The sequence below is a fragment of the Heterocephalus glaber genome, unplaced genomic scaffold (genome assembly GCF_053883595.1).
Source record: "Heterocephalus glaber isolate CG9 unplaced genomic scaffold, H.glaber_assembly_v1.0 deba00001472, whole genome shotgun sequence".
In the NCBI taxonomy this organism is placed as follows: Eukaryota; Metazoa; Chordata; class Mammalia; order Rodentia; family Bathyergidae; genus Heterocephalus; species Heterocephalus glaber.
Window position 1 is genome coordinate 87,634,508 of NW_028258315.1, and position 27,910 is coordinate 87,662,417.

At 45.3% G+C, this 27,910-nt stretch overlaps 1 protein-coding gene across 5 annotated transcripts in view; it reads left to right on the forward strand.

The window, feature by feature from the left end:
* Positions 1-27,910, forward strand: part of Il17rd (interleukin 17 receptor D) — a 69,006-nt gene that overhangs the window by 29,634 nt on the left and 11,462 nt on the right. For 3 of the 5 annotated variants that reach the window (XR_002389214.2, XM_004864312.4, XM_004864313.4), the window contains exons 2-10: positions 11,256-11,313; positions 16,985-17,110; positions 21,146-21,264; positions 21,759-21,879; positions 24,516-24,560; positions 24,653-24,804; positions 25,957-26,022; positions 27,151-27,205; positions 27,687-27,797. Coding sequence is in view for 4 of the 5 variants with exons in the window: in XM_004864312.4 (XP_004864369.1) it covers positions 11,256-11,313; positions 16,985-17,110; positions 21,146-21,264; positions 21,759-21,879; positions 24,516-24,560; positions 24,653-24,804; positions 25,957-26,022; positions 27,151-27,205; positions 27,687-27,797 (853 nt within the window). In the remaining variant the exon portion in view is untranslated. Of the gene's footprint in view, positions 1-6,309; positions 6,405-11,255; positions 11,314-16,984; positions 17,111-21,145; positions 21,265-21,758; positions 21,880-24,515; positions 24,561-24,652; positions 24,805-25,956; positions 26,023-27,150; positions 27,206-27,686; positions 27,798-27,910 lie in introns of those variants that run through there. The other 2 variants (XM_087181498.1, XM_087181499.1) reach the window with 2 other exon arrangements.

Genomic DNA, 27,910 nt, shown 5'->3' on the forward strand with positions numbered 1-27,910 from the left:
AAATTCTGAGACTTCACCTCCAACCACATCCTTCTTTCATTTGAGTTTTGTTTCTAATCACCAAAGTTAAATCCTGTTTCATTCAGCAGGTCTTGCTGGAGTTAACAGTTAACAAGTTATTAATAAGAGCAAGATTCTGAGGGATTCAGGTGAAGGGCTGGGTGGGTTTCAGGGATAGAGAAGCTTCCTGAAATACTGTGTAAATGAGCACACTACAGCTCTCATCAAATTCTCAAAGACATCTGTTCCTCCAAATAAAAAGCTGAAACTGTTGGGAGGCTGAGAGGATTTTAGTGATTTTGGCTCTGGTGGTGATAGAAACTGAGATGGTTTCTCAGTTTCCTACTCATGATGGTAGGATTACAGCTGTATAGCATCTCGCACTCACCTCGTTTTCAGAGTGACCAGTGTTTATCTGGAAGCCTCTGGATATTACCCAAAACAGTCCAGGAGCACAGGTGAATGGCGTGCCCTCAACATAAGGGGCTCTGGGGTGGGTGTGGCATGGCCCAGGACTCAGGCTGGCTGAGCCCCTTCACCTTTCTTTATCTCCCCCCCCCCCCATCAGCAAGTGGCAGAGCCCCTGTGACTGGCTGGCACTCAGCAAATGAGTTGCATGCTTACAGAGGAAAGGCTGTAGGAAATTGGTTTTGAGGGATTTTTTTTTGATGGTACTGGGGATTGAACCCCGGGTGCTCTATCTCTGAGCTATATCCACAGCCCCCCAATTTTTCCTTTATTTTGAGACTTTATGGCTATGTTACCCACACTGGCCTTAAGCTTGTGATTCTCCTGCCTCAATTTCCTGAGTAGCTGGGATGATAGCAGGTGTGTACCACTGTGCCTGGCTTGGAGGCCCTTTCTGCAGGAGGCCATGCTGCTGGCCGGCTCACTGACACGGTATTTCTCCCAAGGAATGCAGATTCCCACAGCTAGGGGAGAACCAAGACTGTGGAGAATTGCCCCAGAGTGGTGGGCTATAGCAGCCAGCTGAGGGGAGGCGGGGAGGAGAAGCTTGTTCACAGGCTTGTTAACATTTGAGGGTCTTTGACAAAGGAAGTCTAATGCCCTGCCCGGGTCAGCCAGCGATTGCCCCCGGAGGCCCTGTTGTGCACAGGAAGTCAGTCACTAATGATGTTAGTGAGAGGACAAAGGCGCCGGCCTGGGAAGGGCCTAATTGCTGTGTCCGGCTCCCAGGCTGCTGGCTTCCAGCTGGAGGGGGCCGGACAGGATGCACTAAGTGTTAACACCTGGAGCCAGCACTGCTGACTTCCTGGTGCCTTTTTATTTTCTGGCCATGTGGCTGGGTGCTCACACACACACAGGCACTCATAAAGCCTGGCTGCACCTCAAGGGCACATTTCAGGATGTGGTATCTAAGAGACTAGATGAAATGGTTTCATCGAAGTTTCCTGCCACTCCTGAGCTGGGCAAGTTCAAGAACCAAGTGACCTGAGACCCTCTCCCATTTGCTCCTTGGGGTTTGGTGACTGTTGCTTCACCTCTAGGTTGGGCGATTCCCTCCCTCTTTAGGAAGTCGGCTGGGAAGGGCTAGACCTTTCAGAGAGATAGATAGACATTAGAAGGGTCACTCTGACTTCAGTATGAACCTATTGGGGAGTGCTCTTGGGGGAAGGGGAGATAAGGATTTGACCCAGGGGGATCTCGCTGTAGAGTGACGACTGTGAGTGCAGCCTCTGAATGCACATCTGGAGGGTTTGCATCCCGGGGAGTAAGTAGGCAAGCCCACACACACCCCTGCATTTCCAAGTGGGATCACTGGGTTCCTTATGTCTAGACATGGCTTTGGGTGTGGAGCTTATGAACCCCTCAGAGGCTCTCGAGTGGCCTTAAGGAGTGCTGAGAACGCCCTGAAATTGTTAAGAAACATTTCAGGATTCTGCAAGGACTAGAAGCTCTTCCCCCTGACAGCAAGTTCATCAGTTATTAAAAGTGAAGGACCCCCCCCCCCCACTTTGGGAGTAGCCTCCAGGGATAGCATCAGAGGCTTAGTTCCCTCGAGGCCCAGTGGCAGGGAGGTTGAGCACATATTGACTTCCTTGGATTTTTGTAGCTCAAGGACAAGAATTTGAAAAGGAGTTTCTCTGGAGAGAAGCCAGTATTTTTTTTTTAAGTTTATTTTTAATTTTGTGGTACTGGGGATTGAACCCAGGACCTTCATTCACATGGAGATATGCTCCCTGGCCCTTTTTTTATTTATTTTGAGAAAAAGTCTCAGTCTCTTACGTTGCCCAGGCTGGGCTGGAGCTTGTGATCCTCCTGCTTCAGCCTCTCAGAAGGCTAGGATTACAGGTGTGTGCCACCACACCTGGCTGAAGCTAGAACTTTGGAAAAAAGGATCTAACGTGGACGTGCTCCTTCTCACTCTTATTTTAAGGAGGTTTTTCTGTCCAGGAGCACTACATGGACATACTTAATCATCCAACAGAAAGGGGTCACTTGTTTTCAGGTATATGCTGTAATATTTCAATTAGCATCTAACCCTAAAAAGGGTAGCTTTCTATAATTGCCTAATACGAGAAATCCACTGTGGAGGAAGCACAGGTATGGGGCATGTTGTAGTTGCACACCAGGAGTCTGCCAGGATGAGAGAGATTGGGTTCCCATGGCAACGTCACAGTCTTCCCAGTAAAAGCAGAATTCCAGATGTGACACAGTATTTGAGACTCCATCCAGGCCCGCAGAAGCATTTGAAGTGGGCACCATTCAGTGCGCTGCTCTCTGTGTGGTCCTAAGGCTTTTTATTAGTAGTTGTGTTCTGAGCTGAACATTTCCTCTCAGCTTAGGAATAACAATCACGTTTATAGCTTTAAGTTTTCCTCTATTGTCTAATCACTATTTTGCCCTCTTTGGAAGAGACTTTCCTGGGCTTCTGGAGTGAAGTCTTTGTTCTTTTCACTGCTAAGTGAGAATGAGCCTGTAGCTGATTTGCTGGGTGGGTATTTGGGTTGTTGGTTGGTTGCTTGCTTCCTCTTTGTACTTGGTGTTTACAGAAAACCAGTTAATCTCAGTTTGTGAGTTCCCCGAGTGTCCTTTTTAAACTACAGATACACGCCTGCCTGTTGCTTTAAAGGTGCCGTTCTCTAACATGAGGTTCTCATTTGAGCTCAGGGGTGTGGTGTGAAGCACAGGGAAAGATCTGGCTTTCCATCCAGAGACACGTTTTATAGCTTGCCTTTAATGTTTTCAAAACTGGAAAAATAGAACAATCCTGCCTGTGAGTATCAGCCACGGAAGAACACTGATAGGAGATCCTTAGCAGGCTGATAGGAGAAAGTGCTTGGGCTGCTGCTTTGTTTTAAACACAAGAAGAAAGCCAAGCTCTTGTGAGTGTGCGTGTGTTAACATCACAGGTATGTTCCAGTAGCAAAGCAATAAAAAAAATTCTCGTCAGGAGTGGTATGGAAAATTTAAAACATTTTAAGTTGCCCTTAGGCCACCATGACTTAGAGAAGTTGCTATCTAAGAATCCACTCCTGTGAATATTCTGGCACATCTAATCTTTAGTGAATGGATGTCGGAGGGATGGAATAGTGCAGAAGCCTGGATGGGAACTAGAGCTTTCAGTTTGATAAGCAGGACACATGGCAACTTGGCATGGGCCGGCCCCATGTTAGAGCTCAGAAACAATTGTCCCTTCATCTTTCCTTTGGGGAGCATGAAATTAGGAACATGTGTGTGCTGATTAGCAACATGTCAGAGATGAATCATGATTGTGGCTTTGGTCTGGTGTGCAGACTGCGTTGGAGCAGCAAATCTCTTTAATTAGCTTACGATCTCCAGGCCAATGGGGTGATTGTTGGTGGGGACCCCACAGCCCTCCCCCAGAGCTAGACATCCAGATCTTACCCCCCCCCCCATATCAGACTGCTGGCAACTTTTTCTTTGGGTTCTGAAGTTAGTTGCCTCTCGGTGGAGAGTGAGAGAGAACAGCTCCCAGGAATGTGAAAGGAATATATCTTGACTAGATCCAGGCGCAGGCTGGCTCTGTGAATTATTTTCCTTGTGTTTTGGATTTGCCAGCATTCTCCTCTGCTTACATCACCTGAGGCTTCTCTGCCTTTGCTGATTTTTTTCCCCCCTAGTTAAAGGTTTGAACTGAAGTAAGTGGGATCTGTCTTTGTTTATGAAACCATGTGAACCAGCATGGAGTCGCATGACCCCAAGTTCTGTCTCCTCTTGCTATTCCCCTGGTGCATTTTAAGCCTCACAAAGTTTTCTTCTGCTTTCCTTTTATCTTATTTACACACTGGAAACCCAAGATGGAGAAAATGCTATGGGCAGAAGACAGTATGAGTTGGCCTTCCCTGCTTTTTTGTTTGTTTGCTGTTTTTGTTCTGGGAATTGAACCCAGGGCCCTCGCACTAAGCTACATCCTCAGCCATTTTTTATTTTTGAGATTGGGTCTTGCCAAATATAAATAGCTAAGTTGCCCAGGGTGGGCTTGAACTTGATCCTCCTGCCTCAGCCTCCCAGAGTACTCTGTTTGCAGGCATGCACCATCACAGGCAGCTAAATTGGCCTTCGTTTCAAGTAGTTACTAGGTGTACCTTTAAGAAAAAAAACACCCTCTGGGTTCTTCTGATGCTTCCCAAACTTTAAAGCATAACCAGCTTCCCGAAAGCTTCTTAATAGATTAGAACGGAGTCTTGTTTAGGCCTCCCCATTTGGCCTGCCTTCCATTGGAAAAGGGATACTGTGGATAAAATGCAGTCCTTTACATGCGGTATTTTTCCAAAATGGCAGTGAAGCTGTGTCAGAGCTGGGTTGGAAATTGCTCTGGGAAGTTGGTTGGTGTCTTTAGATGGCTTAGAATTCTCAGGGCTCCTCAAGAAATTGGGGAGTTGCCCCTCCCCTCCCCTCCCCTCTGTGTCGAAGTCCTGCCCCACAACTGTCTTTGTGTCCAGGCCTGTACTTTTTGCCATGTGGCTGGAGCATGGTGTGGGTTTTTGCCTTTGGAATTTTATTCTTTTAGAGCACTTAAGAGTTACCCCCACCCCTACCCCCTTCCTGAGTAAAAGATGTTTTCTCCATTATGTTTGCTGCTTCTGTCCCTGCTCTGCTCACCGTAGAGCACCAACCATAGGAATTTCCTAGCAGAGCTCCAGGCACTGGGGCTTGCTTAGTTCCCTTTGGAACAAATTAAAAGCTACCCATTAGGGTAGCAAATGGGGTGGTTCATTAACTAAGAATGTGGCAGCCCAAGGCCACAGCATTGGCATTTATAGGTTTTAAGTAACAGGCAACAAACAAGTATTTTTAATTGTCAAACTCATTAAATATCAAAACGGGTGTAGTAGCTAAAAGCTGGGGATTGTTTCCTGAAGAACAGTTTACAGAGCTGTTGGCCAGCTTTGTTAGTAGCCTTATCTGTTTTTTTTGTGTGGGCCCTGATTCTAAGCCCATGAATCACATGGAACACCAGGCCAGGTTCTTAGATGTACTACCTGGCTTAACCATGCGTTCACTTTATTGAAGCAGGAAACTAATCTGTGGGTCCAGGGCTGGAGGGGCTGCACTCCTGCCCATACTGTCTTCAACCTTTTCTCACTATTCCAACCTGGGCACTTTTCAGAGATGGAGTTACTTGGACCACCCAGCTCCCACCACAACTGCCAGCAAACATTGTAGTTCAAGCTGCCCTTGAACTCACTATGTAGGCTGGCCTCAAGGTGTCGGTGTTCCTCCTGCCTCAGCCTTCTGAGTGCTGGGATTACAGATGTTTGTCACCATGCCCAGCTAGAACATCTTCTTTAGCCAGGTGGGTAGCACCTTTTGCCACTTTGTCCTGACCTATCTGCCACATCTCTTGCCACCCTCTAAGATTTTGGAAACTGGAGACAGATCCCTGTCTGGTGGTTGGTTGTTCCTCCTGTGAGCTTTCCTGTCTCCCTCATATGTTCCCTTGTAATCTACCCCACACCACAGCTCTCACCTCCTGGATTAAGGGAGGGATCGTCTCAGGAACAACAGCAGGAACGTAGTCGAGTTATTATGCATCAGATGTTATTCTCATCTGTTGATAAGAGGTGTGATCGAAATATATGGTGAATGCTTAAATTTTTTTTAAAAAAAGACATTGCCATTAATTCTTGAAAATACTTGTCACTTTGAAGACACCATTCCTGACACTTTTTAAAAGAAATTTTATTAGTACTTTTGCAGTATTTAAGGGTGACATTCACCATGAGGAGCTGGTACATGTCCATAACACATCTTAAGTCTTTTTACTTCCTCTCCCTTTCCCCCTCTTTCCCTCTCCCTCACCTCTTTATCTCGCCAGGTTCTGAAGCAGTTTTGGAAGTCTTTCATGAATGTCTTTATAAGGTGTGATAAAAAATACTGTGAATGCTGCTGCCAAGTGCCATCCAATGAAAATGCAGGTCTGTAAAAATATTACGGTGTGTCTATCCACCCCAAAGTCAAAATGACCATAAAAGGTTAAACATTTTGAATTGATTCGGGACATAGAGGCAGCCATGACAGCACAACTAAAGGCTGACTCTGCAGCATTTCAGGTTCATCAGTGTTTCTTGCCGGTCTGAGGCTGAAGAAGGAGAGATCACAGTGAGAAGTGGTAGGTTTTGGGTATGGGAGGGAAGAATGAATAGTACCACATGCCCCATGTGTGACATGTAGATTCAATTCATCTGTACTGTGATGGAAATATATGTGTATATTAGCTTTCCGTTGCCACTGTGAAAAATCACCATGAATTTAGTGACTTAACATGAAAGGAACCTATTATCCTGTAGTTCTGCAGGGCCAAACTCCAAAATGGGTCTTCGGCTGCTAAAATCAAGGTGCTGGCAGCACTGCTTTCTTCTGGAGGCTGTGCAGGAGAACCTGTTCCTTGCTCTTTCCAGCCTCGAGGCTGCTTACCTTCTTTGACTTAGTAGCCTCTTCTTCCTTCATCTTTCAGATCAATAGTGTAGCATCTTTCTGTCTCTCTCGCACAAGAACCCTTGTGATTTTATGGGGCCTACCTAGATAGTCCAGAATACGCTCCCCATTTCAGCATCTTTAAACTTCAGCACATCTGCACAGATGCTTTGGCTTTGTAAAATAACATAGTCGCAGGTTCCAGGACTAGAATATGAGCATGTATGGGAGGCTACCATTTCTGTCTGCCACTGAATAAAACAGCAGCATTTTGTGGGATAGCCTGGGGACATCATTTCCAACATGCTTTCTGAGGGCTCTGAAGCAGCTGAAGTGTTGATTTTTGTGAGCTGAGGACCACCCATGAGGCATGTACCAAGAACCAAGAAGCTGTGCAGCGGAGGGACTTCCAGGAGTGCAGAGAGAGCTGGTACCTGGGATAGTGTCTCTTGTTTCTGTGCTCCATGACCAGGCTTGGTCAGTCATGGTGATACAGGGGGAAGAGATGTAACTCCCAAATCTGCTAGGATCTGAAACATGAGTTCCTGTTCTCTAAACTCCAAGAATGAGTTCTAGGAACAACGGAGGTTAAGGGCAGGAAAAATTTATTGAGAGAAAGAAAGCTTCTAAGAGAGACAGAAGGGGTACGGGAAAGTGGGTTGCCCAGGACCCTATTTCCCAGGGGGTTTTTATGCAGCAGAGCCACGAGGTGAGGCAGGTTCAAGGTGAGACAAAACTATAAGACCCAATGGAAAATCACAAGGTGGGCATGAGGTGGGGCAAAACCATGACCAACCAATAAGATTACAAGCGCAGTCACCCAGGTAATACTGATTAAATGGGGGTTGAATGGGAGAACAAGTCACATACAAGGAATTTCTCATTTAGGATATCAATCCCTGCGATCTGTCTCTAGAGGAAGTAGTACCTCTTCCTTTTCCTTTTTATAATGCTAACCGGTGAATGTGCCTTCATTGTTCTCCTTGTTGCTCCTTGCTCTGTTGGCTCCTTGAGGGCTGGTGGAGGCCCTGTCTAACTGCCTCCAAGATAATCTAATTAATTTACCTATCTACATAACGGGATTTTCTGTGGAATTAGAATCACAGGAAGTGCCATGCTGGTTGAACTGTGGGATGAATGACTGTGATAGGCAGTGTGATCAGGGCTCTACTAAGACCAGTGGCTGCCAAGGGAGCAGGACCTGCGTGCTGAGAAGGGATGTGTGGGAGATGTGAGGAGAAGAGGGGGACTGTAGGACCGAAGGAGTGCCTGTGGGTGAGGGCCTGTGCTGAGTGGAACTGCAGTGCTCCAGGGGATCAGAAGGTGGGGAAGGAAGTGGCTGGGGCCTCCTGGGAAATGGTCAGGAGGAGCCCGGAGCCAGTTATGGGCCAGGGCCAGGGCCAGGGGAGTGAGGGTGCACCAAAAGTGCTTGAGAGCAGGACCTGGGTGTGGCTCCGAGCTGAGTACTCAGGCCTGTGGAGCTTCGGACAGGCTGAACTTCTGAGTGGGTAGTGGATGAGAGCCTCAGCAGCCTGGGGCAGCTCACTGGCTCCCCTCTGACAGCTCCACATATATCACAGGGACCTGATTTGGAGGGATTTAGGTTACCGCCTACATCTCACTGTCTTCTTCTCCTTTCCACAATGCATTAGCCATTGGAAGTGCCCAATAAATACCTGTTAAAAACATGCTACAAAAGTGTATGTTGGGGCGACAGACAACAAAAGCCAAAGATACAAGGGAAATAGGAACAAAGGAAAAACTGACCAGATTCCACAAATAAGATGGTTTGCCGTCGGTCTCTGTGTACCTTAGAATATGCTATGAAATGGAATGTGTTTCCTTTTTGAAAAGTGCTTCCTTCTACATGGCTTCATGTGGTCCTCAAACCCCCTCTCCTACCTGAAAGCTGCACACATCCTGTTAAAAGAAATCCGATATTCAAGCAAACTCTCATCCAGTGGAGTGGAACAGCTTTCCCTTGGTCCCCAACTACAGGCACTCTCATTGGGCTCTAGGTTACATCTCACCCCTCCCACGGTGCTGCTCTGTTTTCCTGTCCAGGAATCCATCTCCCTCTTAGGCTTCCAGTGCACGTCATCCCTGCTCTCCACTTGTCCTTGTGCAGGTGCTGCTCTGAGGCATTCCCTGTGTCTTGTGCGTCTCGGCAGCTGGCTCTTTCACCTTAGTGCCATATGCTTGTTTTGCCAACTAAAGAGCCAGGCTGTGACTTGAGATTGAGTTACCCCTCTCTGAAAGGATGGGCACATGTTACTTTATTCTGTGAAGGAGGGACAGTGGCTGTTTTGTTTGCCACTGTACCTAACATAATGTCAGGCTCATCATAGAGGGGGAGTGAGTTCCTATTCTGGCACTTTGTAAGGGGAGCGCTTTGTAAGGGGAGTGGGAGGGTATGGTTTAGGGGTCTTGGGCTTTGGTCTGGCATTCCCAAAGGGCTGTGGGAATTGCACTGCCTCCTTCTAGTTTCCTGCTTGGTTACTCAGGTCTGTGCTATATGGCTAGCCTCTTGCACAGACTGTGGCTTTGTCCTTACAGAGTCATGGATGCTTTTAGGATTCTTTCTTTGTGGGTCTCACTATGTAGCCCAGGCCAGCCTCAAACTTGCAGGGATCGTCCTGCCTCAGCTTGGGATTACAGGTGTGGGCCACCAAGCCTGGCCGCTTTTAAGATTTTTAAAAAGGTAACAACACTTTCCAAAGTTGCCATCCAGGTGAAGAGTTCTGGTGACCTACAGATGAGTGAGAGAAAAGCTGGGAGGACGAAACTTAAAGAAGTTGAACCAGGAAGAAAGGGAGTCCCAACAGACCCGGGGGCTGGGCACCATGGTGATTTAGGTTTATATTACTGCTTGGTTGTGCCTCATTGTAGGGTGACGCGCGCGTGCGCGTGTGTGCGTGCGTGTGTGTGTCCCTTTCTGCACAGCTGTGCTTTCCCAAGGTCCATGTATATCTGAGCTCAGGGATAGGGTTTCAGTGGGCAGGCAGGCAGGCCTGGCTTGGGGTAAGCAGTACGAACATGCCTGTAGCATATGGTTGTGATGGGGTGGCCGAAACCCCAGGCTGCCCCTGTCAGAAGTGTTCTCCTGGGCTGGGGATTTTGCTCAGTGCCGCCTCACCTGCCTTGCAAGCACAAGGTCAAGGTCCTGAGTTCAATCCCGGGTATTGGGAAAAAGAAGTGTTCTCCACATTGTGTCTCAGTGTAACAATTGCCCGTTAAATACAGGCTGCCAGCATATGGTTTCCCTGCCGTCACCCTTTTTTTAAAAAAAACTTGGGACCTTGCGATTTCGAGGCAGGCGGCGGCACCACTGAGCTAAATCCCGGCTCTTGCCATTGCCCTTATTAAGTGGAAACTTTAGCTGTGTGGTTAGAATACATTCCCATCATTTAGCACTTCAGAATTAACAGGTTTTGGAGAATTCTGCAATTAATACTGAGTGGCACATTTGCAGATTATTAGAGAAACAGTTAAATCGGAGTCAGCAGAGCTGTATGGCTGGCTTTCCCATGATGGATAAGCAGTGGGCTGTGAAAAGGTGGAGTAGCAGGAGGCTTCACCTCTGGATGCTGTAATTAAGATGGGAAGCCTGTCATGGTTGTTACCCTCCTGTTAAGAGTGCAGATGGCTAATGGTCAGCTCCCCAAAAGTTAAGAGTTAGACCTTTTAAAGTCTTTTTCTTTTTCTTTTATGACCTACCCTGTGTATTCCAAGCACAGGTATGGATGCAGTGAAGAATTTTCTCATTAAAAGTAATGGCTTATTCCCACACTCAGTCCTAGTCTTGTAATGAGAAACTGGTTCCCTTAGATCTGAGGAATTGCCTATCTGCCCTGCCTTAATAGAGCTTCGAATGAGGGTATCTGGTAGGCGACTTTTACAACCAATCAGTGCTCAAGCTCCATGAAGATCCAACTGGAAGGGCTCCAGCTGGCCGTCCTCTGCTCTCTTCCAATTTAAAAATTTTTTTTTTTGGTACCAGGGATTGAACTTGGGTCCTTGCACTTGTGCAGCAGGCAGCAAAACCACTAAGCTAAATCTCCAGCTCTCTCCCAATTTTGACTGTTAATGATTTATTTAACCCCCAAACAAACATAGAACAGCCTGCTCCTATTATCTTGGGGGAAGCAATCCCCATGATCCCTGTGGCTTGGCAGTTAGGAATCTTGGGCTGGAGGGTGTTTGGGGGTAATGGAGAGATGCAGATGATGCTCTGGGCTGGCCCGACCCTTCTCTGTAGCCAGCGCTGTGTGCGTTTGGACTCTGTGGGATTTGTGCTGGAAAAGTCAATTGGCTTTGCTGTGTGTGCATCATGTTCTTTTGTTTTCCCACAGGGAGTGGGGCCAGCCAGCAGGAGCAGCAGGCTGCACAACATCACCTTCAGATATGACAGTAAGTAACTGGCTTAACTGCAAAGAATGGAGCCCTTTCACTAATCTACAGCTTAGTCAGTTGTGCTTAATCAAGGACGTGGCAGGTCCTGGGGTTGAGGAATTTTCTGAGTCTGTTCAGGTTTGTCAACAGCTAAAGCAGCTCATTCTTGATTAAGCCAGTGACGTATTTGGGAGCTTGAATAAGTCAAGTGTCTTTCATAGCATTCAGAAAGGTTAGGTATGAAGCTTTCCTTGATTTCTGCAGGACATAGTTATGTCCTTAGGAACAAATGAAGATGCCTGGAGGGCCAGGAAGGGAACAGAGGGACAAAGCTGCCCAGTGCAGGATGCTGGGGAGAGGTAGTAACTGTGGCAGACCCAGGCGGGCAGCCCGTGTCTGGTCCGAAAGTGGCACTGACTTCTCGAAGGCCCACCACTGTAGTCTTGAGGAATTTCCACTGACTGTGGCCAGATGTGGTTTCCATGGGTAGCTGGAAAGTTTCTTTTTTGTTGTTGCTGTTTTTGTGTTTTGGTGAATTTTTTTTTTTTTTTTTTAGTACAGTTGTACTTCGGTTCATGAACTTAGTTTGTTTTACAATTCTGGGGAAGATAGATGGCTGCATTTGTCTTCGTGTGGGGAAGATGGCCACAGTTGTGTCTGTCACCTGATGTGATTTGTGAAGGGAAGCAAAATTTTGTTGAACACTTTTAAGATGCTTTTTTTTGGTACCGGGGATCGAACTGGGGACCTTGCGCTTGCAGCAGAACCACTGAGCTAAGTCCTTGGCCTTTGTTGAATACTTGTTTGAGAACCAAATTGTTTGCCAACAGAAGTGTTCGAGAACCGAGGTATTACTGTACTGTATTAACATTTAAAATTTTTTGAACACACACAGTGGGCCAAATTGATATTTGTTCAAATGGGCTCAGGGGTCTCTAGTTTGCCATCTCTGATTTGGGCCTAGGTGCTAACCCACCTGTCAGTTGTGTGAGCTGTGGCAGGTGACTTGACCTTGCTCAAAAAAAAGATTACTGGGCCGGGGTATAGCTCTGATAGAGTACCTGGCTAGCATGCAGGAGACACTGGGGAAAAAAAACAACAAAAAGATTAGTTTTCTTCTCCTGGCATTATTTTGAGGCCTAAATGAGGTAATGCTTGCTTATACTTGCTCATCTTGGTACCTGATCTACCTTGTATGCTCAGTAAAAGCTACTAGCTGGCTTTGTTGTTTTTTATTTTTTCTTTTCTGGTGCTGGGGATTGAACTCATTACCTTTCGCTTACCAGGGAGGCGCAGCACCACTGAGGTTTTTTTTTTTTTTTTTTTGGTACCGGGGATTGAACTCGGGTCCTTGCGCTTGCAGAGCAGGCAGCAAAACCACTAAGCTAATATCCCCAGCCCTAGCTAGCTATTGATACTAGAAGTTAGTCCAGGGCCGAGGATTTACCTCAGTGGTTCTGCTGCTTGCCTTGCAAGCACAAGGTCCCCAGTTTGATCCCTGGTACCAAAAAAAAAAAAGTTAAGTCTAACAACAATTGAATAATATAAGGACCCATTTTTGCCCTTTCTCTTAACAATGTGACCTTTAAGTATCCAATTCCCTTTAAGTATCCAGTTTCATTCATGAAGAGGTAATTGTATAGAATTGTGAGCATTTTAGCCCGCTGAGTCATAATTTGAGTACCCCAAGATCCAGATTCAACTCTTGGAGAAGGTTGTGAATCAGTGTTAGTAAAGAGCTTAGGTCACATGGAGGGAGGCCCCTGGGGTGATCACTGCTAAAGCAGGGAGTATCAGTCAGTGCTCACTAGAGAAACATTAAATATGAGATATACAGATAGACAAGGATTTTCAAGGTAGGCTTACAGTGGCCGCCTGCAGGGTCAGGTGTGGAAGGAAGGGTGCAAAAGGGCTGTCTACCCGCTGGAGAGCCAGAGGATCCAGTCAGGGTGGAGCTCACTGTGGAGCCCATGCAAGTCGGTATCAGGAGGCTGAAGAGTCTGCCCTGAAAGCCAGCAGATGAATGCCCAAGGCGAAGGCAAAGACTGGAGCTCCTCAGAAGAAACAGAAGCAAAGGGCCAGGGATTTAATTTAGCTCAGTGGTTCTGCTGCCTGCCTCGCAGGGGCAAGGTCCGGAGTTCAATCCCCAGTACCAAAAAAAGAAAAAAAAAAACAGAAGCAAGTCTTCCTTTTTATTCAGTATTCCATTTCCCTTTTTTCATTCCATTCAGGTTACTAGACTGTTGGTGGTCACACCAAGGGTGGATTTTCATCTTCAGTAAATCCCTTCAGCCACACCCAGCACTATGCTAAGCCAATCAAGTTGACACAACAGTTAACGATCACACAGGGTTTTTGAGGTTGTGGCTGTAATCTTCACAATTTTGAGATACAAATATGTGTGTCTAATTCACGCCCACAGTTGCTAGCCAAGGGTGTTTTAAATTAGGACTTACACATGGAACTCAGACAGTTTGCTTTGGTTGTGTGTGCATGTTCTTGGTAAATGCTGGGATGGTAATGAAAGATTTGCAAAGTCCATGATACTTTACTCCGCTAAGTAAAGACATGTGTAAGGGATCTTTCTTTGAGTTAGAAAGTTAATTTCTAATGCACGCCCTTAGTCTTAGCAGATCTTGTATTACATTCAAGAGTTCAGAATTTTCCGGTCAGCTGCAAACAAGCATTTGCCTCTAATTTAATATATGGATTTTATGGAAAAAGGATCTATACCTGTAAAACTTAAAATAATCGTATTGTTGTACTAAATTTTTTGGCCCACATGGCTCTTTCTTCGTAATCACTTCTTTCTTATATCTAGAGTGTTTAATTAGAATTTAATTCACAGCTCACATTGACTCCTGGGATGTTTGGAGCTCAGTTGCATTTTGGCAAAATGTCATTTGGGCATAAATTTTTTTGTAATCAGAATCCAGAAATTTAAACTTGCTAATAATTGAATGCAGACTGTAGAAAACTTATTCAGTGTTTCCCATTCAAAAAGATACTTTTTTGGGCCGGGGATTTAGCTCAGTGGTTCTGCTGCCTGCCTTGCAAGTGCAGGGTCCTGAGTTCGATCCCCAGTACCAAAAAAAAAAAAAAAGAAGTTCCTTTTAATGCTCAGCTGACTTATTGGTTACTAGTTCTGTTTGAAATAACTGAAAACCAATTACCAAGTTTTCGCCAAAATTAACCACAAAGCCTTATTTATCTATTATTTTGTCATTTAATGTTTTTTTGTTTTTGGTATAGGGGATTGAACTTGGGACCTTGCGCTTGCAAGGCAAGCGCCTGAACCACTGAGCTAAATCCCCAGCCCTGTCATTTAATGTTAAAAAAGAAATGTCTTCCTTCTTTTAATTTACCAAAACATTTATTGATACATTTTAGTTATACATAATGATAACACTCATCATAGGGAATTTGTACCAATACATGATCTATCTTGCTCCCTTCCATGTACAATAGCTTTGTTTCCATTTTTTCCTTCAATTCTCATTCTCTCTCTCTCTCTCAAGAAAATGCCTTACCATCAAGTTGCAACTGAATTCTGTAAATCTCCTTGCCTCCTTTTGGCCTGCTTATCCTTGAGGCTCTGAGGGCCTATGTCTGAGTAGGTTTTAATACATTTTCTTAATTCCGAGACTTTGTATTTGCATAATTGTATTTACAGAAAACCAAAGAGTGTTAATTTTGGCATTAGGAATGAACAAAGGACCGGATGTGGTGGCACACACCTGTAGTCTCCGCACTTGGGAGGCTGAGGTAGGAGGATTGCAAATTTGAGGCCTGCCTGGACTACATAGTGAGACTCTTTATAAAAACAAAAAACAAAGGGAAAGAAAACCATGATCTGCTCTTGTGTGTGCAGCTTTTTACAGCTGCAGAGGTTTCTCTGACATTATAGGCCTCAATAAATGAAAATATGGAAACTTCGCAGGTACAACTGAATCTTGTCTTTTAGTGTTAGGAAGCTGATCTCAGTCCGAGCTTTTGCAGGGGGCACCTCTGACTCTGCTTATGTTAGTAAATGCAATGTGCTGTGTGCTGATGGTAGGCACAAGTGTGAGGCTCTCCCTGGGCCGATCAGCAGTGGGCTCTGAGGTCCCTGAGCTGATCTCTCCTGGCCACAGTTTCCTCATTTGTATGGACCAGATGTTTGATTCTCTTTCCAATCCAAAAGTCTCTTCTGTACCAAGAACACATTGGTTGCTCTGAGAGTGAAGTACCTCTGGGTAGTAAGAGAGTATGCCTGACTTTTACATTGCTCTTACATTCTTTTGTGGTTTTCAATTGTCTCCAAGAAACTTTTTTTTTTTTTTGCTTGCAGTATTTGGAGTTGAACCAGGGCCTTTGTGCTGAGCTACATCCCAGCCCTTTTTTATTTTGAGACGAGGTCTCACTAATTTGCCCTGGCTGAGGTTGAGCTTGAACCCTGTCTCAACCTCCCAGAGTGCTGGAATCACAGGCACATGGCACCACAGTCAGCTTTCAATGAACATTTTACTTATAGAAATGGGAAACTTCCAGTACAATTTACAGGGGAAAGTGCAGCCAGTTCACTGTGCTTCTTAGAAAATGTCCCGAAATATTTCACCTCAAAGGAAAAAAACGAACCCTTGCAGGTTTGGACCTTAGATGAAGTATAGATCCTTTGGAGCAGATACTGAAAAGGATGTTCAAGTTGAATCATTGAGAAAGAAACAGAGATGCATTGACAAGAGAATGAGTTGGTGTCTGCTGGATATTGTTGAAAGTTCTTCCTGCAAGACAGCTAAATAAGCTAATGGCACACTCCTGCAATCTTAGCATTCGGAAGGCTGAGGCAGGAGGATCTGCTGTGAGTTTGAGGCCTGCTTGGGCTACATAGTGAGTTCAAGTCCAGTCTGAACTACATACCGAAACCCTGTCTCAAAAAAAACAAAAACGAAAAAGATGACCAAACAACTCATGGATGTTCTCTGATCCCAGGCTGATTCTAGCTAGAAGCTTCTGGCAGCTTTGTAGGAAACTTACAGATTTTGAAGGTATTTAGCAATGTCAGGTGTTGCAGCTGTTTGTGTAGTTATGGCTACACTGACAGGTAACAGTGAGCAGTGCCCTCAGACAAAATCAAAGAAAAGCGTGGTTTTGTTTATGGAGCAGTTGGGGGCTTTTTGGGTTTAGTTGGACTTGTTCTTGTCTTTGATGATACATGGTCTTCTAGACAAAAGTTTTGCTTTTGAGGATGCTTGTTAGCAGCCTTGACCTTAAGTCACTGCCCTGTGGGTTCATATCTGCGTGTCCCTTGCCTGCTAGTGACCTTGGCTTCTTAAGATTCATCTGAAAACAAACAGTCCCAAATTACATAGCAGTCATTGATTTCTTTCAAATCATTTAATAAGTAAAAGTGGGCTTTTTTGTTTTGTTTTAGTTTTGATTTTGGTTTGACACAGGGTCTTGCTGTGTAGTTTAGTCTGGCCTTAAACTCACTATGTAGCTCCACTTAGTCTCGAACTCATGTTGATCCTCCTGCCTCCGCCTCCCAGAATGCGGAGATTACAGGTGTGCACCACCTCATCTGGCTCATAGTTGGGCTTTTGAGGCACGTGTCTTGAAATAGAATGGCTTTGGCTACTTTAGATATGTTCTGTGTTGTTTGATGAGATGAATTTAAAATTTAATTATTCTCATTCTCCCAACTCTGCAGATTGTACCACCTACTTGAATCCGGTGGGGAAGCACGTGATTGCTGATGCCCAGAACATCACCATCAGCCAGTATGCATGCCATGACCAAGTGGCAGTCACCATTCTTTGGTCCCCGGGGGCCCTTGGTAAGTGATCAAAACTCAAGTCCAGCCAAAAAAAGAGAAGAGGTTGGAGCCAGGTGTAGTGGAGCTGAGATTTACAGTAACAAAGGATACAAAATGAGGGGCAAGCTTTGTTCTGCTTTTAGTTACCTCCTGGGCATCTGCAGGCCCAAGTGAAGTGTCAGGGTTCATAGCAAAAATGACTTAATTCTCTGACTGTCCCAGAAAAAAACCACAAATCATACTTTTAGTGAATAGCAGAGAATGACCCAGGATTCTGCCTGCTTCCCATCCCTGTGTTGGTCCCTGACCAAGTGATGATGCATCACAGACCCACCCACCTTATACTTTATTGTGCATGTTTGCTGGCTACACACACAGCTTGAGCTCCATGGCACATTGCTGTTGTCCTCACTATTATTTTATTTATTTTTCCGCTACCAGGGATGGAACTCAGGATCTTGCACTGAGGCACGGTGCCCCTGAGCTAAATCCCCGGCTTCCTTGCTATTCTTGAGATAGATGTGGGCTTGAAAAATAATAGCGTATGAGTGGTAACTGGTGCTAAGGTCTTGGGCTCTGTGTCTCCTCATTAGTTGGAGGCAGGTGGGTGACAGTGCCAGGAAAGCCTGTGGCCCACCCGAGGGTGCCATGGCTTTGACTTCAGCATTAGTGGTCTCTGTGGTCATACAGACATGCCTGCCCCGCATTGGCACATTTTACGATTTTTCAAGAAAACTGGTTTTTATGAGAAACCATGAAATCAGTGAAATTTTCAAGGTGGCAACTAATCGAAATGTTAAGTTGTGTGGGGCAAAAAGAAAGAAAAGAAAAACAAAAACAGAAAGCAAACCTACATTATCTGGCGAGATTCGTGTTGGCTGAATAGTTTGTACTCTTGTAAATTGCTGATACCTGAGGTGGGCCAAGTGTGGGACATGGGAAAGGACCATTGGTTGGGATGGGCCAGGGTTTGAATCTACAATTGACCTTTTTACTTAAGGCATGTAACCTTCCTGAGCCTCAATTCCCGTTCAGTAAGTGGAGGTAAGACCGTCCTCGTGGTCAGAGGCCCGGGCAGTAATGTCCAGCGCTTCCCCACCAGAGCGAGGAGCCATTATCATCAGGGCCTGGTCTCCGCCGTGTCCTTGTGACATTGCCATTTTAGACATTTTCCAAAATTTGGCCAGGAGAAGTAAAATAAAGCTTGGATTTCTTAAGCAGAACAGGATAAGTCTCACGGGGACCGGATTGTGGATGGGCACGGAGGCAGAGAGTGCTGGGAGAGGGAGGATGGAGCAGACCACAGCCAGGCCAGAAATACTTGGAGTTCGAACACTACTGAGTTTTTCCAAAAATAACATTATCTTAGCATTTAAAGATAAGAACATTCTCTGTGGATAAAGGGGAAGTGGTCACTGCACTAAGGCTTAAATGGTTAAGGGCTTCGTCCTGTGAATTTCAGGCTGTCCCATTGGAATGGAAGTAGAAGGTGTGAGTGGCAGGAGGACTCAAGAGCAGAACAAAAGAGGGCAGAAGGCATTTCCTGGAGGGTGATTTAGGGGTGGTGTTGGATGGACGAGTTCAATCAGGTTCTAGCAAGGAAACTCCTTGGAAGGCAGGAAACTATTTGGCTTAAGGGAGAAATAACTGAAAGCCAGATATTTCCTGGGTTCAAAACCCCACCTCTGGCATTTTAATCCTGTGTGACCTTGGGCAAACTAGTTAGCTTCTTTAAACCTCAGTTTTCTCATCTGTAAATGAGGATAATAGTGCCTTCCTCCTGTGGTTGTTAGGATACGTTAATAGTTTCAATGATGGGAAAGAGCAAATAAGTTCCTTTAGGGGGATTACTCTGTAAAACTACCACTCATCATATAGCAACATATAAGGTGTTAATAGTATTAGGATAAATGTGTACCTGTGATAGCAGAATTACATTTGCTGGGGCTGGGGATTTAGCTCAGTGGTTCCACCACCTGCCTTGCAAGCGCAAGGACTGGAGTTCAATCCCCAGTACCAAAAAAAAAAAAAAAGAATTACATTTGCTGCCTTTCCCCCACAGCCCCTGGTTTGGCAGGGTAATATTTATTTATTTATTTGGTACCAGGGATCGAACTCAGGACTTTATTCTTTCGAGGCAGGTGGTGGCACCACTGAGCTAAATCCCCAGCCCTGGCATAGTAATATTTTATTTATTTGTTTTTGTTTTTGGTACTGGGGATTTAACTCGGGACCGTGTGCTTTCGAGGCAGGCAGCAGCACCATTGAGCTAATAAATCCCTGGCCCTATTTTTGCTTTTTGAGACAGTGTCTTGCTATGCAGCTCCGGTTGGCCTTGAACTCACAGCGATCCTCCTGCCTCAGCATCTTGTGTGCTGGGATTACATGTGTGCACCACCACACCAGGTGGAATAGTAGTTTTTAAGCTGGTCTTTTTTCCTTTTTTGTGGTACAGGGCGTTGAACCCAGGGCCTAGGCACACACAGCACCACTGGGCTACATTCCCAGTCCCAGGCTGACCTTTTAAAAATAAGGACTACAACCACTTTCCCCACTCCAGCTGATGAGCTTTTGTCTCTCTCTCTCTCTCTTTTTTTGGTACCAGCATTATACTCAGGACCTTGTGCTTGCAAGGCAGGTGACAGAACCATGGAGCTAAATCCCCGGCCCAGCTGATGAGTTTTTAAGTAATTATGAGATATATGGCTATTAATCACATTAGTCACCAGGCCTTAGCTAAACCATAGTGCTGGGAACATTGTATAAGTTAAATCTTTGTATAAATACTAAGAATTTGTTTTTCAAAATTGCCATTTTCTTGAAGCTCAAGAAGCAAGTTCCTGTGAGACCTACTAAATAGTTGTTGGTTCCGACACCTTGTATCTTGTCATCACATCTGGATCCGCTGGCTGTCACCTCTCAGCTTTGTGGTTGAAATACAACAAGGCAGAGTCAGTTTCTATGTGCACTGTAGTATTCGGAGCCCTTAAAATGTGAGACTGTAATTGTGGTCCACTGTCCTGCCCACCATGAAATATGTGCTCTTCATCAAGTAATTACAGGATTGGAGAACCCATTTGAAAGAGAAAAAGATTTCCCTGGCCTTTGCCATCAATAATTTTCCCACCTGGTTAATTGCATCCTGTGTAATTACTTTTGCCCGGGGAGGGGAAGGGTTGAAAACGTCTCCTTGTCTGGTGTTCAGAGAGAATGTGAAATCGATATGTCGCCAATTGAGGCCAGCTTTGGGGATCTCCAGCTGCAGTTGGACCACTCCAGTCTCCATGGGATACAGAGCTGGTGCTGGCTCTTGTGGCCGCCAGGGCTTAATCCTTTTGAAAGTATGTAGTCGGACGTGCAGTGAGGGAAGCTCAGGTGGCAGGAAGCTGGGCCGGTGCCTTTCAGTGGCACCGTGGGTGTCTGGGGCACTGAGGGCTGTATGAAGAGCACACACTGGGCAGCCCTTGGGTGTCCGCCTTTCAGGCATGATTACAGCAAGGACCGCTTTGTAAATCACATCAGCATTCCTCTAAGCTGCTTAATCTCAAGTCTAGGAACCCCCTTGGGTGCAGATACACACTTTGTTGGGAATTTTGTACGTCGCTCTTTGAAACAAATGCCAAAAATTACAGAGCTCAAACTTAAAATGGAAACATGGTTCAGGGGCATTTCTTCGTCAACACTAGGAATTATCCTCAGCTGAGTGCACCTTGTGTAATGACCTAGAAATGATATATTTCTCTTGTACATTTTTATGACCAGTGCTGATCGAGTCTCTCGAACCCTAAGGCCACAGAGGTAGTGGGTATTTGTGAACTGATTGGGTGGATTGCAGATTAATTATATTGTAATGGCGGGCCAGAAAATGTCACCTGCTCTGTCCTGGAGGAGTGCAGGGTGTGTGCTTCTCCTCTCTGTGGACACAGGTATCCTGGGCAGAGTAAGAAGTCCTTTACCTCTGATGTGTGGGCGGAGAGGACGGTAATCTTGGAGGAAGGAAAGCGTATTCAGAAGTAATTAGGTCTGCTTTTCATAAAAGCATTTTGCTGTGCTTAGGCATTGAATTCCTAAAAGGATTTCGGGTAACACTGGAGGAGCTGAAGTCGGAGGGAAGACAGTGCCAACAACTGATTTTAAAGGATCCGAAGCAGCTCAACAGTAGCTTCAAAGGAACTGTGAGTCGCACTTGGGGAATGTGCTCCTTAAGACAGGCCATTGTTCTGGGGTCTGAATGGTCTATTGAAGTCTGAAATTAAAGGGGGTCTGGGGGTTCCACCTGTCGTGGTCTCCCCCGCCCCCCCAGGTGGGCATGGATGGAGAGGCAACACCCGAGCTGACGGAAACTCCTCAGCACCTCCTGTAAACACCTTGGGTTACTGCAGCTGCTGCAGAGGTCTCTCTGGAGAGCGATGTGGACGGGACGACTGTCCTCCCGCCAGCTGTGAGGCTGTGGTGATGAGCCATGGCTTCCTTGCCAGAGAAGAGGCAGCACTCTTTGCAGAGTTCAGGGGCTAAACTCAGGCCTGATGCGGTCAATAGACCTGACCGCTCTTTCCAGTTCTGGAATTGTGTGCAAGTAACACGCAGGGTGGCAGTGAAGGTCTCGTGCATGGGTGGAGGGGTAAGGATAATTTCTCCTTGATGCCACATGTGATTTTGTTCTTTTTAGGGAATGGAATCTCAACCTTTCCTGAATATGAAATTTGAAACGGATTACTTTGTAAAGATTGTCCCTTTCCCTTCCATTAAAAACGAAAGCAATTACCACCCATTCTTCTTCAGAACCTGGGGTGAGTATGGTCTTTCCTGCCTGCTTCCCTGAAGATACCATAGAAGTGTATTCAGGAGCATGCCAGAAAGCCAGGTGTGGTGGCGCAGGCCCGTGATCCCAGCACTCCAGAGGGTGAGGCAGGGGAATCAGGGAGAGTTCAAGGCCAGCCTGAACTGCATAGTGCAAAAACGCCCCTCCCCACAAAAGCATGCCAGATGCTGCTATGAAACAAGTAGGCAAGAAGGAAAAGAATCCAGAAATGCACTTCTAAAAATTGAGTGGGTTTTGTTAACCCTCCCGAGACAAACCAGAGACTCCCAGTTTGTTCTAGGACAGACCTGATAATTGATGTTTTTCAAGGATACCGTGATCTCATTTAAACAGCCAGTATCAGAACAGTGATTTTTGTAGGCTGGGATGTAGCTCAGTGGTAGGACATTTGCCTTGCATGTGCAGGGCTGTGGCTTCAATCCCTAGCAACATCTCCATGTGATTTTTTTTTTTTTTTTTTAATTTAGCAATAAAAAGTGTAGGTTGATTTTTAGGGTAAAAGGCAGGAGCATGAAACAATTCCATATTATACCTGTTGTCAGGATGGGGGTCTCAGGATTAGATTAAGAAAATTAATATCCCTGAGACTACCTCTTTATAGAAAGTTTTATTCTTTTAACATTAATGTTGTAAATGATTTCCAAATATTAATACAGTTTTATCTGTAAGCCATACATACTTAATAGATACGTAGTGACACAGAGGGTAAAAGACTTGCCTAGAGCTAGGATTTGAACCTCAGAAATACAGCTCTGTCTGGAGGCTGAAGCATGAGGATCACCAAGAGTTCAAGGCCAGCCTGAATTACATAGTGAGACCCTCCCCATCTCAAAACTAACAAACAAACACCAACCAACAACAACAACAAAAAGCCAGCCAGCTCTGGAGTTCATACCCTCAACCATGAACCATGCTGGGTCCCATTTCCTCACCTTTCCCTGTCCTCATCCCCTTCTCTCTTTTGTGGCACTGGGAGGGACTGAGCTACATCCCTAGCCTTTTTTTTTTTTGTGACCGGGGATCGAACTCAGGTCCTTGCGCCGGAACCACTGAGCTAAATCCCTGGCCCCCTAGCCTTTTTTTTTAAATTTGAGAGAAGAACTAAGTTGCCTGAGCTGGGCTTGAACTTGCAATCCTCCTCCTCAGCTACCCAGAGCACCGGGATTGCAGGCATGCACCACCATACTCAGCTCCTCTGTAGGATTCTTGCCGTGCCAGTTTTCTAGGCAGCAGAGTTGCTTTATAACAATTTCTCTGTCCCTCTCTCTGTCCCTTCCTCTCTCTCTCCCTAGGAATCAAACCTAGGTCTTCACACATGGTAGGCATGAGGTCTACTACCATCCCTGTCCTTGTTCCCTCCCTCTCTCTCTCTCTCTCTCTCTCTCAATCTCTCTGACTTCCTTTCTCCCTCCTCCCTTTCTGTGGTAATGGGGATTGAACCCAGGTCCTTCACGCTCAGCCCTTTTAAAATAATTTTTTAGAGACAGGATCTCTGAGTTGCCCAGGTGGGACTTGAACTAGTGATCCTCCTGCCTCCGCTCCCCAAGTACTAAGATTACAGGTGTGCACGACGGTGTCTGGCTTTGTTTTCTAAATTAAAAATGATTCCATGGGACAAAAAGCATGCACATATTTTATTTCTGCCTTCCACATAATAACTAGATAGTGGATTCCAAGAATAAGTTTATTAAAACTTGACTTAAATATCTCCACTTTTTTTTTTTTTTTTTTTTTTTTTTGGTTCCGGGGATTGAACTCAGGACCTTGCGCTTGCGAGGCAGTCACCGGAACCACTGAGCTACATCCCTGGCCCAAACTTGATTTAAATAAACACTAGCATAATTTAAGATTATTTTTCCCAGTGGAATTAATGTGTCTGTCCAGAGGTGGGGCAGAGGCAGGGGTGTGTTCCGCAATGCAGGTGTTTATCACCTCAGGGCACTGTGGCTTCCATGCTGCTTTCCATTTTTGCAGCATTACCTGGGTAGCTCCAGGAGACTCCCTAGGTTAGCAGCACAGCAGCTGGACTCTATTGTTTGGCTTCCATCCCATTTGTAAGCTGCTGGCTTTGGTACCTGGTGTTCAGCACTGACACTTCTACTTGGTAGATGCCAACCTGTCTTTTTTGGAGTCTTTCAAAATGATTTTAAATTAGAACGCTGGTGCAGGTTAAGATAACTCCTCAACAGATATCAGGCAGCTCTAAAGTTCTCTTGTGTCTTGACACCTCCCTTGGGGCGGGGAGGGCACTGTTTCTTTTTACAGCTCAAGACAGCCTCCATGTGTGTGACAGTAATACGGACAGCGCACCACTGTCCTTGCCTGCCAGCCTTGAACCTGTGCAGTGCTTGAGGAGCTCTAAAGTCTGGGTCACTCTGTTGCTTCCATTTATGTGGTTTAAAGTGAACTATGTTAATGTACTTATATTGTACTATGTAAATTTTCATGAGATACAACTGCATTATAGTGAAAATCATTTTGAGTTGATGTATTTTATACCCTTTCCAGCAGCACCAGGCACAGTATATTTATGTTTCATTGAACTGTTCCATAAGGAATATGTCGAATTGTCCTAAAAGTAAAAATATTTATCTTTCTTACTAGCCTGTGACCTGTTGTTACAGCCGGACAGCCTGGCCTGTAAACCCTGTAAGTATAGCCGTCCCTGTGTGTTGAGTAGCCAGTGTTCCCCTGAGTGTCGGACAGCCTGTGCATGCTCACTGTAGTTGTTCTCCTCTTAGTCTGGAAGCCTCGGAACCTGAACATCACCCAGCACGGCTTGGACATGCAGGTGTCCTTCGACCACGCACCGCACAACTTTGGCTTCCGTTTCTTCTATCTTCACTACAAACTCAAGCATGAAGGACCCTTCAAGCGAAAGACCTGTAAGCAGGTGAGCTGCTAGGAATGCTGCATGCTTTCTTGTGGCTTCTGGGCATTTGGATTTGGTAACTCAGTGCGAGCATTAGACTTTGTTGGCGCAGCAGTGAGTGATTGTTCTAGGATGTTTAGCACTGGCTATGTCTTGGACCATCTTGGCGTGGTCCCTCATTCCCTGGTTAGCTACACCTTGGCTGTTAGTGGTAAAATAGCCTGGAAAATAAATATTGCCAAGGAATCAAAAGAATTAGTATTTCTAGATTGTTCTTCTATATTTCAAACATTCATCAGGTACTCATGTGTGACAGGCAGTAAACTTTCTCTTCCTTGAGTCCTGACCACTCCATGAAGTGGAAACTGCTATTATCCCCCTTTACATACAGTGGGAAACCGGAGTCTCTGAAGGTCACTTTCCTCGCTCAGGGTCATGCAGCTAGGAAGTAGAAAAGTCCAATAAATGTAAGAGCTAAGCCACTAGCAGTCCAGTGTCCATTGGTTTTACCCAGATGCCAAGGTTAAGCAGAAACTCAGTACCAAGATCTTAAACTAAAGGTGATTAGCAGAGTGGGACACATCTGGAAGCTTATGGGACTGCCAGAGCATCGAGAGAAATTTTTGGTTGTGGCAGCAAAACTCAATACCTTCTTAAACATGCTCGTGTACACACTTGGTTCTTCCATAGTTCTTGTCTCCTGCTGGCTCTCACTTTCATTGACCTTCTGCTTAAGTTAAAATTATGACAGGGCTGGGGATTTAGCTCAGTGGTTTCGCAGCCTGCTGCACAAGCGCAAGGACCCAAGTTCAATCCCCAGTACCAAAAAAAAAAAAGACATATAAAGGACATACAGAGACCAGTCATGTTTTTCCCTCACTTTTCTAAGTAAAGCGTACTCTTAAGAAGTTTGTCTTCAAATGAAGTATTCTTGCTGAGCGTGCTGCAGCTAAGGACCAAATACAGTGGTTCCTGGGCTCTCCTGGACCTTCTGTCAAGGTGAAGTTCAGATCCTTTGTGTCAGATGAAATACAGTTGTTTTCAGACCAAATCACATTTTCTGAAAATGTGACCAAGACTGATACCAAGCTTTCTTTAGCTCTGAGGGAGACGAGGGGCCTGATGACTTTTTCTAAGAAGGGAGTTTTTAAAGTGTTGTTTGCTTCTTTGCAGGAACAAAATACAGAGACAACCAGCTGCCTCCTTCAAAATGTTTCCCCAGGAGATTATATAATTGAGGTATTTACAGTTTCAGAAAGCTCTATTATTAATTCTACAGCACATAGTTCATGTGCAGTTCTGTTTATAACACTAATATTTCAACAAGATGTGCAGTTACGTTTTGCCATGGTTCTTACCTTACTTTTTAAAAATTTTGTACATAATTGTTTGATCTTTTCATTAAATAGTTCAAATAAATTTTTTTATACAACCACACAATCCACATAACCATGATTTAAAATTTCTGTATACTATTCTTTCATACTACAAAGATATATTTTAAAAATTTTACCTTTAGGGTTGGGGATTTGTTTATCTCAGTGGTGCTGTGCCTGTCTTGCAAGCACAAGGTCCTGAGTTCGATCCCTGGTACTGGAAAACATTTTTTTTTATCTTTAAAAATTTTGGTTTGGGGTCTGGGGATTTAGCTCAATGGTTTCTCTGCCTGCTGCAGAAGCACAAGGACCAGGGTTCGATCTCCGGTACCTAAAAAAAATTAAAAAATAAAAATTTTGGTTTAGGGCTGGGGATTTAGCTCAGTGGTTCCATTGCCTGCCTTGCAAGTGCAAGGTCCTGAGTTTGATCCCCAGTACCAAAAAACAAAACAAAAACCAACAAAATAGGAGTAAAAGTAAATGAACAATTTGTCCAAAGCCCCCGCTATTCAAAGACAATGAGTATGTCTTAACATTTTGGTAGAAATGCCCAAATCTTGCATTCCTTGGTACCAGTGTGTGATTTGGGGCTGACTCGCCTTACAGCGCACCTTAAAGAATTCGTGGAGCAAAAAATTGGTGGTAGGATGCCACTTTAATCAGAAATTGTTCCAGTGTGGGATTCACTAGCTGAATTCTTCAGTTAACTAACAGGCTTTTGACTCATGAAAGGAAGTGTAATGAAGATTAGGATTTTGAATCTATAAAGAGAAGATGAACCCAAATGTCTGGATGCCTGGTCTTAGCCTGGCAGATGATTTCAGGTCCAACAGCCCTGCCCTCAGCCTCTGTACCCACTCCACCACATTCCCTCTACTGCTCACTGGTGAAAACACGCGTGGACATGGCCATTTTTTTGCACTGAACTGGTAGACACAGGCTGTTGGGGTGCTATCACTTAAAAAATAATACAGCATCCTCTGTTTTGCAGCTGGTAGATGACACTAACACAACAAGAAAGGTGGTGCATTATGCTCTAAAACCAGGTGAGAATTACTTTGAAATTTTGGCTCTGGACTAGTGTAGACTAAGGTATCTCTGTATGGTTTGCAAAAACAAAATAAAATGCAGCTCCTCCCTCTTAAACTATGTTCCATCAGACTGAATTTCCTTCTCCCTTCACGTTGCTGCCTGGAAGATCAAAGCCAGTATGGTGTCTGTCACTGGGATTAAATAGTCGATTGTCCTTGGAGAAAAGTGGTGGGAGGAGAGGTTTCCTTAGGCAAAATTCTCTCTCAAAGGTATTTACTGTCTCAGCAGTCTCTGAACTATTGTATTATTTGCTCCAGCCCTTTAAAAAGGAACCATTGAATTCTTTCATAATCACCACACCAGCCTTAGAGAAAGGTGGTTTTTGGGGTCCTAGAACCTGTCAGTTGGCTTACGTTGAAAAAGAAAAAAAAGTTACTCCTCTTTGAACCTGTTCTGCTGCTTAAATTTAAAAGCTTTCCCTTTGAAATTTCCCAGCGCATTCCCCATGGGCCGGGCCCATCAGAGCCGTGGCCATCACCGTGCCGCTGGTTGTCTTATCAGCATTTGCGACGCTGTTCACTGTGATGTGCCGCAAGAAGCAACAAGGTATCTCTTTGTGTGCTGCGTTCCCCCCACAGGGGCAGGCCAGGGGTTGGCGCCACAGAGAGGCCGGTGGAGGGCACCCGGGAAGCCTCGGAGCACCCCGTCAGTGCCCTGCC